We start from the raw sequence: 11,090 nt of genomic DNA, 5'->3' as shown, positions 1-11,090 counted from the left end.
AAGCCCATCAGCCTTTTCCAAATCCCTGTTTTTCTTGTATTTTGTGTTCAGGCCCCCGTGGCAGTGGCTGCATCCCCTGCAGAGACTGAAGGACTGGAGCAGGGTGAGCTGACCCGGTTGTGGTGGGCGAGGCCTCACAATCTGCTTGAGCAGCCCCGGGTTTTGGCTGTTGCTGTTACCTGGAGTTGTCTTGTGGTGCCGTGGTCTCGAGTGCTCCTCCTCGCTACTTGAACCCTGGGCCGGATGCCGAAACTGGCCGGGTACTTTCTCTGTGTGGAGAAACCACGAGAGATGTGCAGCGCTTAGTGAAAGCTGAATGCTGCTTCGTTCTGGGGCTCAAATGTCAAACTTGGTGTCTTCAGCTTTTTGTTGAGGTTCCTCCCTCTTTGCATCCATGGTTACAGTTACCAGATGCTTTTTGCAGACCCAGTAGTGTTAAGGCAGTTGGGTGAATGGTTAATGACCACTACTTCATCTGCTGATGACTTGTTTACTGGATAATTCATCAGCAGATGAAGTAAACCAACTTGCTCTCCTCATTAGTTCATTTCACACGCTCTTTATCCTGCAGGGCAGCACTGATGTGAAGCTGGGCTGATCCACAAGCAGCTCCTGACAGGACCAGGAGGATTTGATATATATGAGATACATCCTACGGGGGAAACACAGTGGAAAAACAAAGGTATTTTTAAAAATAGTTTTTTGTTTATTTTCCAGAATACAGTCAGTTTTCAGACTTCAATGGGGATCTTAATGTTACCACAACTCATCTCAGTAAGCGAGGTCTCTGCTGCCCCAGGAGGAGGCACTGGACGCAGCCAGCCCAAATGATGCTCTCAGCATCTTTCCAGTACGGCAGCGGCCGCACGGTGTCCAGGTTCGCATCCTGGTCCATCAGCCCCCAGGTTCCCCTGGTCCCAGGAAGGGAACAGCTTTTGTCAAACAGGACACAAGCACAATTGCATGTTTTGGTCAAGAAAATTTTCCTGCTAAATAAGTTAGGTGAATGTATTCCGCATAAAAAGTTTTAGTTACAGCAGTGTATTTTCAGGGTACATTCATGTACGTATTTAAATTTTTCTATGTAAAGCAGCTTTGTGTATATGAATACACATTAAGACTATGTCTATGAATATACATTGAGACCACGCTGTTACTGATGGAGGAAACTATAAGACCCTGCACCGTGGTGTCCCTGCTCTGGCAGAGCTCTTCTTAGTGAGTGTCTGAGTGGGACAGTGGGGACAGACCAGGACCATGAGACATTCAGGTCAGTCGTGACTCGGTGCCTGTGACAAGGAAGCAGCACTTCTGGACACGGGCATTATAAACACCACATGAGGGGTTATAAATAACACCACACTTGATGGGGTTGTGCTTCAGCACAGACAAGTAACGGGGGCAGAATGAAAAAATCCCCTACCCCAGAGCCAAGTGGTCTATGAAGAATTTACTTATTTCTGCTGGCGGCCAGTGTTTAACTGGCACCACTGCCTCAAACCCAGCTCATTGAGTTCTGTCCTGGGACAGCTGATTTTAATTCTCGTGTCTCTAAAGCAATGGCTTTTGACCCATGATCCAGAGGGTTCCCTATGTCACTCCTCCTGGGTCCATGGGTGGTACTGAGGACAGTGTAAATGTCTTTTTACTCAGTGCGTTTTGTGCTGTTCCCTCTGTGATGCCTTACACAAGGCTGTTCCTCCGCTGCTGTGGTTCCTGGGATGTTCATCTCTCACTGGGAATCTTTGCTCTGGCAGTACCTGCACTGACGGGCGCTGCATCCTGGGCTGCTCCTCAAGGTCCTGTTTGTCACCACAGAGATCAGGAGCTGAGCTGTCAGGACCTCTTCAAGGCCGTGACTCTGGCAGTGACCCTCAACATGCAACTGTCCTTCGCATTTACATCTAATCCAGGGAACGGCACCAGTATTGGCACCAGCAGTGTGAATGCAAAACAGGTTTTCAGTAGCTTATGAGTGAAGTACACGTCTGACTCAAACACCAGCTGCTGAGGGCCTTCTAGAAAGACACCTCAGCTGGGAAAGGAGAAGAAAACCCACATTTTTATTTATCTCTTGAGGTCGGCAAGTGACAGCCCAGAGGGGCCTCGCGCGTTTGTGAAAATCAGCAAAATGAGTCTGCGGTAGCCGATGACGCAGGGACCAGCGAGCCCTGGGCTGGGGCGGTTGGGCTGGAGAGTCCTGAACCTTTGAACTGTGAGGATTCCAGCACCACAGCACTAACCCGTGGTTTTTGTCATGTTGGGGATAACAGCCACTCGGCAGCCCAGGGGCAGGGGTGACCTGGGGCTGGCTGCATAGCCGAGGGGTGAAAATGTGTTTTACCACCGGGCTGGGCTGGTGCAGGAGTCTCCATTCCTCACTTTTCACGGGGAAAGCAGAGCAGAGTTTTGTGCTCAGACGCTTTGCAGCTTGTGTTGTGCACTGGATGAAGCCTGGGGCTCGAGGCCGATGGTGCTGTCTTGTCTTGGAGACCGAGTCACTGCAACGGGGACCATTTCTGGGGGTGCAGAGGAGTGACAGGTACCCTTGTGATAACACTTGTTAACAGCAACGTTCAAAGCAATGACGATGCTCTTGGGATCCCAGCTCTAAACCAAGCAATTCTGATGCATAAACATCTGTGTCTCTTGGTGTTTGTTGCTTTTAAGGAAAACATTCTTATTTTGATAGGAAAGACTAAAATAAAGGCGAAATGGCAGGATAAATCCTAGACTCGCCGGTCTCCCTCACTTTGCTCTCAGTCACAGCTTTATTGCAGTCTCCATCCATGGAGCATTGGGTGGCAGTGCCCGAAAGGCAGGGAGGGTTTTCCTCCTCCATTTTGCCGTTCCCATGGCAGTGGCAGGTCCTGCTCTGCCAGTCATTGAGAATGGAGGAAGTGCCCAAGCCCACCCCAGCCCTGGTGGGAGGATGCAGGCTGTGCTCACGGGGAGAAGGTGGTGGTGGTCTCGGTGTCCATGGCGAAGGAGAACCTCTTGCTCTCGCGGCAGGTGGAGAGCTGCCAGAGGCGCTCCTGGCTCAGGCAGCCCAGCTCCTTCAGCAGCTTGAAGAGGTCGTTGCGGAATTTGACGCCGATGAAGGCGTAGAGGAAGGGGTTGAGGCAGCAGCGGAAGCAGGCCAGGGTGTAGGTCACGTCATCCGCCACGTCCAGCTGCTTGCTCTCCTCGCAGGAGCTGGTGTGGTTGAAGGCCGAGATGGTCTTGGCCAGCATGACGCCGTTGTAGGGCAGCTGGAAGACGACGAAGACGATTACCACGGCGATGATCACCTTGATGGCCTTGTTCTTCTCAAAGTTGCGGGCCTGCAGCAATGTTTTGATGATGATGAGGTAGCAGAAAGACATGACCAGAAGGGGAATTAAGAAGCCAAAAATCATCTGGGACAGTTTGATGCCAGTGTTGAAGGCCTGCAAGTCGTCAGTAATGATGGAACAACGGGGGTTGGTGTCTGATTTATTTATGCCACTGTGAACCAGCTCGGGGATGGAGAGGGTGAAAGCCAGGAGCCAAATGAGGATGCAGGTGACCTTGCTAATGAAAATCATCCGCGGACGGAAGCGGTGGGCCGAGGCAGCCTGGACGATGGCAAAGTACCTGTCGATGCTGATGGCCAGGAGCAGCAGCATCCCGCTGAAGAAACTCATTTTGCAGATGCAGTAGACGGCTTTGCAGGCAAACTCCCCAAAAAGCCAGTGCGTGGCTGCGCTCGTGGCCCAGAAGGGCAGGGTGAGCAGGAATAGGATTCAGCAGGTAGATGTCCGTCATGGTCTTCAGCCTCTTGAAGTAGACGTAGGTGAGCATCACCAGCCCATTGCCCAGTAGCCCTGTGAAGCAGATGAGGGTGTACATGGCAGGGAGGAAGGCAGCGCGGAAGTTACGGACCTCATCCTTCTCGCACAGGATCTCGAACACGGTGTAGTCGATGGTGGTGTTGGGGTCATAGTCATCGGTCACGTTGTTCCCACTGCAGAACTGCAAGAGGGAAGAGAGGAGGAGTGAGTTGGGATGGTCACCGTGCCCCACCATGGCTGTGTGGGGAGGGGAGCCTGGCCCAGGAGCACCCAACCACGGCCCATGGAGAAGCCCCAGGGAGTTCCAGATGTCGGCTCCTGCCAACATCTCAACAGAGTGGGCAAGGTCTTGTGGCTGGAAACGTTTCCTGTATATATGAGGAGTTTGGGGTATTTCTGGACCTCAGAATGGGAATTCCACCAGAAATGTTCAGTGCTCAGCCAAAGCAACACCTGCACACACTGACACAGGGCTGCTTTCCAGGAGGTTTCAGGACCCACGCACAGCTGTACAGACATCGACATGTGGATGACACGTGAAAAAGAACACATCCTCTCAGCAGGGTCAGTGTTTTCTCTCCACTGACTCCACTCACCAGGCATTTTCTAACTCCAGCATCCCCACCCTTTGCCCATCTCAGATATTCCCATTACTCGTGTCCCCTCCTCACAAGTGCCAGGGCCAGGCAGTGCCGTGGGGAAGTGGCTTGTGGGGTGGCAGAGCCGGAGCCTGGGGGTCTTTTCCCTGCCCAGTTCACAGAGGTGTCAATGAGAGCGGAGGAAACGCCACTAGCGAGCAGGAAGCTGCAACCGTGCTGGTGTGGATGCACTACTGGTGTCTCTCATTCAGAGCCCCTCTCCTGATGCTCTGATTATTCTCCTTTCATCTTCCTACACTGCCATAACCCCTGGGGCACAGCGAGATTGTGGTCTCAGCGCCCCGCTTTTAGGCGCCTCGGCAGTCCCCAGCGCCTTCTCGGAGATGAAAGGTTTCCCCTGGATACCTCTGCCCGCTATCGCCCAGCACCTTTGCGCGCTCCTCATCTCGGTAAGCTGGGTGTCACCACATCCTGCTCCGAGGGCACCGCGCCAGCGGGGAAAGGGAAAAGGCAGCGACTGCAAACCTCTGCAAGGTTCAAGGGGAGCCTGGGGGGGCCGCAGCTGCTCCTGGGGTCTCCATCCCACTTTGGATTTACTCTGAGCATGCAGAGGAAGATGCCGGACTCTTCCTCCTCATGTTCGTCAGAGCTGACTGCAGCCACAGCCCAGCGCTTTGAGCAGGAGTTTCCAGAGCGCAGTGAGCTGGGTCTTCAGCCGCGCTCAGCGAAGAATGCTCTAGTTTCCTGGAAATGCTCGTTTTGGTGCCAGGAGGGTACTCGGTTCTAACGGCCCATGTTAAGGTTGCAGCGTGTGTCACTGTTTCTGTTCTCTCTTTGTTTTCGCCCCTTTTGTTTGTTTTTCAGCGCTGCTATCGCACTGCCCGCCCCCATCCTGTCCCCACGCAGCCCTGCGGGGCTGGGGGCGGCTGCTTTGCGTCTCTCAGAGTTTTCGAGATCTCCCTTCACCCACACCACAGACAGCCAGATTTCAGCAGTGCTGTTGTTATTATCTTACCTGAAAAATCAAAGGAAGGCCCAAAACAAGGGTGACCTTCAGCTGCGTGCCTGTGGAAGAAGGGGACACCGTGTTAGTGGTGAATTGGGGCATCCTACACGATGCTCACGCTGGAAAAGCATTGATCCAGCTCCACACTGTGGAGCTCCCCACGGCCATGCAAACTGAAAACTGGGAAAACTAAATACTGAGTAAACTAAAAACCGGGTAAGCTAAAACCTGGTGAAGATGCTGACGAGATAACCCAGGGGCACATAACAAGTCACTGTCAGGGCACAGATTAAATCTCAGGGGACTGCCCCCTCCACTTCCACCTAGCTAAAGACAGCTAACTCACGCACAGTGTAACAATTTCTATTTTATACTTTCTTCCCATTTTATACCTTTTTTTTTTGTATTTTATACTTTTTTTTCCCCATTTTACACTTTTCTCGTTTTTCCTACAGCCCATCTCCTGTGCCTTGCTCCGAGCCCAGGATGCAGTACCCCCAGCCCACGTAAAACACAGCTGTGAGGACATAAATCTGGCCCAGCTGTTGGTGGCTGTGGTGGCGGGGCTGCAGCACAGGAAAGCTCGGCTCCTGCGGCGCACAGGCAATGGGGGCGGGCAGAAATTTATCGCTTGTCTCTGAACAGTGCTGGCTTCTGCTGCTTTTGGCTGTGGAGGTGTGGGATGCTGACAGCTGGGAGGACAGATTGCAGCAAGAGCCAGGGGTGACAATGGTGAGAGCAATCTCAGACAAGCAGCTCTTCCTGCTGTGGTTAGCAGAGGCAGAGGCCAGCGACAGCTTTCTCCGCTTTATTTAAAGCACACCCAGCATCTGCCTCAGCAGCGGTGACTGAGAGATGCTCCAGCCAGGAGAGTTAGAGGCAGGGGATGCCAGGGTGTGCTGGTTCCTTTAGAGAGTGTTTTTCTCCCTGTGGGTGAGCCCGTTTGTTCATGAATTTGCCCTATTCCTGTGCTTCACAGCCTGTTGTGCACAGCTCTGTCCCATTTCTCCGCAGAGCTCCTGTGCCAGGCTCCTGTTCAGGGGCTGCACTGGTCTGAGATGATGATTTTCCACTGGTACCTGCGGCCGTCACGCCTGTATCCCCGCTTTGTCATGTGCGATAGCATCCTCAATAACAGAAACCTTCGTAACAGAAACGGTTACTTTGGTGTCTGTGACTGGAGATGCTCATTTCGAGTGGTGATGTGTGGATGAGAGATCCTCAGCCACGTGTGAAAACACTCACATCTCTCACCTTGTACATGAGCTGCTCACTGTCTCTCATAGAGGTTTGTGCCTCACCTTCCCCTCTTATTTTCATCTTATGCTCACACAGATGGGTGCTCAGTTCTGTCCAAAACCCCCGTGCCTGTCCTGGCTGCAGGATGAGGTTTGGGGAGCACGTGGTGTCACCATCTCCCCCTCAAGCTGCGGGTCCAGCTTTTGCCCATCACACACAGGAAAGGCACAGCCCAGAGCCCATGAACCTGGGGTGGGTTTAAGCCCAGCCCGGTGCCGCCTTCCCCTGGTTTTCCATCTCCCCTTTGAGCCCAGGGTCAGCCCAGCCCTTTACCCATCTCAAAAGCCGTGCCCAGCCCTGCTGAGCCGCTGTTTTCTTCTTAACGCACTCTGAGGTGTTTAAAGAAGCAGGACCGATAAAGTGACTCATTAACGAGCCCGAAACGGCTCAGCTCAGTATCATTCCTTTGAAGATTTCACACTTTTTTTCTCTCTCTCAGTCGTTGTTTCAGGTGTCTTAAATGTCAAACGATTTTCAATACAAAGAACCTCGCACCGTTTCTTCCCCTGGGTCTGTCCCCCCACCCCAGCGTACGCATCCGAGGAGGCACAGCCCGCGGCCTCGTGCTGCTCGCAGGCATGTGTTGAGCGGCTCTGTGCGTCACCAGTTTCGGGCAGGCGGGACCCAACTGGCTTCTCCCCGCGCTGCTCCTGGGGTCCAGCGGCAAATGAGTTGCAGAGAAGAAATGAGACACGCTCTGGAGTTCAAGAGCCAAGTTTAGGTGGTTTGCTTTACGTTTTCTCTCTGGCAGTTCTCTGCTGTGGGTATTTTCCTAAAGTTTTGTTCCTCAAAATATCAAGAAACAAAAACCCCCCTCAAAAGTCCCCACAAGCAGTTGAACTAGAAACCTCGTTTATAGAAAGACAACAAAAACCTCATTATATCAAATGAGTCAGCGTGGGCCCAGAGCCCTCCCATGCTGGTGTGACACCCCCAGGCCCCCAAAGCAGGCCCTGGGCAGGGGAATGGCCCCATGGGAGGGGGCAGGGGCCGCTCTGTGGTGCTGATGGGGGAGAGGGAAGCAGTGGCCATTGGTTTGGAAATCTCCCATAGAGCAAGCACAGGGCGAGAGCCACCCCTTGACACCGAACTCCCACTCCTTGCCCAACTGCTCCGCCACATAAGGCAGAAGATTGGTTGCTGCTGGAAAGTGGCACTGAGTTCCTAGAGCAGGTTTTGGTTGTTTTAATTAACACTTAATCAGCCGCCAACCTGAAGCAAGGCAAAAACAGCTGTAGGAGCAGGGAAGGCCCCAGCTATGTCCAGAAAGTGAGAAATGTTTGGTAGCAAAAAAGAGGTGGAAAGAGGAGCAGGGACAACGACGTGATGGCTAAAACTGGCTGAACCCTGCAGGGGGGGGCACTGGGTCAGCTCCTGCCACAGCCAGCATGGAAATGGTGCTGAGCAAGAGCGGGGACACTTTGGAGGCGCTGGGCAGCCCCGCTCCAGACAGACCCCTCGTGAAAGGATGTTTTTTGTTGGCAGAGCTGGAAAGCCAAAGTCTCTATCTTCAGCCCCTCAACACTGCCCCTGCACCACATACCATACCTTAAACACACACTTGGTGACTCTGCACCACTGGTAGACAGGGCTTTTGGGGAAAGAACTGTGTATTTCTGAGGAAAATTAATCATACTTAAGTGATATAATGAGTATTGGCAGTTAGAGCTCAGTGCCTGTGTCCCCCCCCCCAACTGCGGGCAGAGGAAGGGACCCATCATTTCAAGAGTGATCAGTGAAACCCAGTCATACTCTACAGCAAGTCATCACAGGTCTGGTAGAAGAAAGTTAATTATCTGCCTCCATCTCTTTTAGGAAATCGTGAATCAAAGACCAGATAAGCAGAGATAAGCAAGTTAAAAATTTCATTCTTAAGTTGCCCCATCGTGTTTCCTACATAACTGTTAAAAAAAGAGAAAAGCAATAACGCTGTGTATCTTCCCATGCTGTGAAATGTTTCTTTCAGAATATTCCTCTGAAATACAACAGTAGGAGCACTGAGGGGGGCACTGGGTTGGGATGGATCGAGTGGGATTCAGGAATTCCCAGATCCAGAGATTTCCCAAGTCGTCGATGGCCACCAGCCGCAAGGGGAGACCCATGAGGACATTTCCCTCTGCCCACTGCGTCCAGTTCCCCCAGTTTGGACCCTGCAACCCCCAGTGGCGCTTCTGGGAGACCTCCAGCTCCCTCATCCTAACCTGGCGCAGGGCTCAGCACCAGCTGCCCCGCACTGGGCTCTGCATCTGGACACGGCACCAGGGGCACCCAGGCATCACCGCTGGGATTTGGGGAGAAACCCCTTCCTGGGGAAGGGGCAGAGTACAGCAAGGAGCTGTTATCCCTCTCCACTGCACCAGCCTGGTGATCTTCCATGAATCACTCAGTCTTTACACCATAATTTCTCCCAAAATGTAGAGAGAGGGCCCCAGTGCTCATCTCTGTGCTGCAGCCCAAGGCGTGGGCAGGGAACCAGGAGCTCCAATCTCAGCGCATCCTCAGCCAGGCTCAGCTCTGCCAGGGGCTCCTCACACACCTGCACCCTGGAGGGACCGGTTGGGGTTTTCTGAGCTTGCAGAACAGAACCTTGCTCTTTTTAACAGTACATAAGAGGAAGATGAAAGTATTTTCTATCATTTAAGTATTCTGTTAAAAGTGCTTTATCCCAGTGGCATAGGGCATGAATCTGGGCATCGTTAATGAAGCCAGAGGCTGCAGAAGGGGTACTCACCACCGCCCATGGTCCCGTTTTGAGTAGAGGTGAATCACGAGGTCAGCGAGAGCATTGCAGGATCCAGCGCAGCCTCGCACAGCCCCTGGCAGAGGTCCCTTTTGGGAACCTCTCTTTTATACTTCCTGCACCCCTGCAGAGGCTCACGACACGCCCTGACCCTGCTGACATTCAATAAACGACCCTCCTCCTCCTCCTCCTTCTCCTCCTCCTCGCGCCTTCACCAGCACAGCAGAGCCATGCTCTGCACCGCGCTGCCCTTGAACGCTGGGGTGTTCAGGTACTTCCTCAGTGCGCGCACACACACACACACAAAACCACACTTTTTACCGAGATGCAGTAAAATGAAGAGGGTTCTGCTTTTGCACTGACACATGAGAAATGGTCTGTGGTGAAGGGATGAGAGGACGGAGTCCCCTTTCTCATCACCCCCTGTCACAGCAGATCCTGCTGCTTCTGCCAGAGCATCCCCAGTGCTGGAGGGGACAGGGGGGTCCCATCCCCTCCACCAGACCCTTTCTGGGTGTTCAACCTTCTCCATGTGCGGGACCTCAGTGCCAGCACCCCCTGTCCTCTCCCCGGCACTCGCGGCATCCTCGCTTGCTGCCCAGCAGCCCCAGTGAGTAACTGGACTTCCCCGCGTTCCTCCTTTTGGGTGTTTTCGCATTACATCTGCCGAGGATCAGCATGCACCGTCTTCCTCAAAAGGTTTGTGCTTCTGCAGTCCCATGCCTTTCCCACCACTGTGCTGCTGCAGAAGTGTCAGAACCGGGCTCTGCCCTGAGCAGGACTTGCTCCATCCAACCCCAGTACCAAACGGGTCTGCTCCAACACAAACCAGTGGTTTTGGTCCAAGGTGGACCCACGCCCTTAGATCAGACCCCTCTGGTGGGCAGAAACATCACCAGCCTCCTGTGAACTTGTTTTCCTTTCAAAGTGACTCAAAGGATTCACTCTGGCATCTTGTCCCCTGTATCTTCTTAAAATTCATTGATGCTGCCTTTGTTGCATCTAGGCTAATTTGGAGATAATGGATTTACTCTGTATCAGACAAATGACTTGTAATTGAGTAGCTGTTATACAAGGAGTCTGTGCCAGGCAGCCACTGTCTGGCTCATGAATCACTTTCCCTTTCAGGATAATCAGTGTCTTAATTACCTGACCATTCGATAGATAATCGTTACAAGCAGTGGGTAAGTTGTATTAAATGAGTCGATGGTTACGGCCACACCAGCTCTGCTGCTGCCGAGGCAGAGCCCAGCACCACGCACACCCCATGGGCCATCCCCTACAGAAACGTCCTCCTGCAGCACCAACCAGTGCACATCTCACAGCCTGGCCTGTGCCAAAGCCACACCGTGTTGTTTGTTCACCACAACGCATTTGTTACCCTGAAGTTACATTAACTACATTAAAAAATTCAAGTTACCAGCTATTTTCAGTCTTATGTTTGAGCCCAGGTTTTTCTGCTCACCTCCACTGGAAGAAGAGTAGAGATCAGGGATTAAAATGGTTAACCAGAGCTGGTGGCAGCTGCTCATCAATGTGAGTTAAAAGAAACACAGTTCCTAATAAATTCCGCAGGAAGTTTGCTCAGAAAGAAAGGTTTCGGCTCAGATTGGTTCCACTTGAACTGAAAAGCT

At 52.6% G+C, this 11,090-nt stretch overlaps 1 protein-coding gene across 1 annotated transcript; it reads right to left on the bottom strand.

Moving 5' to 3' along the window:
• Positions 1–2,945: 2,945 nt before the first annotated feature.
• Positions 2,946–5,474, bottom strand: CCR7 (chemokine (C-C motif) receptor 7). Its single transcript, XM_010186800.1, is given in 3 exon segments — positions 2,946–3,762; positions 3,764–3,993; positions 5,427–5,474. Coding segments are annotated over 2 exon segments (924 nt in total). The 5' UTR covers positions 3,871–3,993; positions 5,427–5,474.
• Between the last annotated feature and the right edge of the window lie 5,616 nt (positions 5,475–11,090).

The sequence above is a fragment of the Mesitornis unicolor genome, unplaced genomic scaffold, assembly GCF_000695765.1.
Source record: "Mesitornis unicolor isolate BGI_N332 unplaced genomic scaffold, ASM69576v1 scaffold8406, whole genome shotgun sequence".
Classification (NCBI taxonomy): domain Eukaryota; kingdom Metazoa; phylum Chordata; class Aves; order Mesitornithiformes; family Mesitornithidae; genus Mesitornis; species Mesitornis unicolor.
This window is presented reverse-complemented; position numbering and strand designations above follow the sequence as displayed.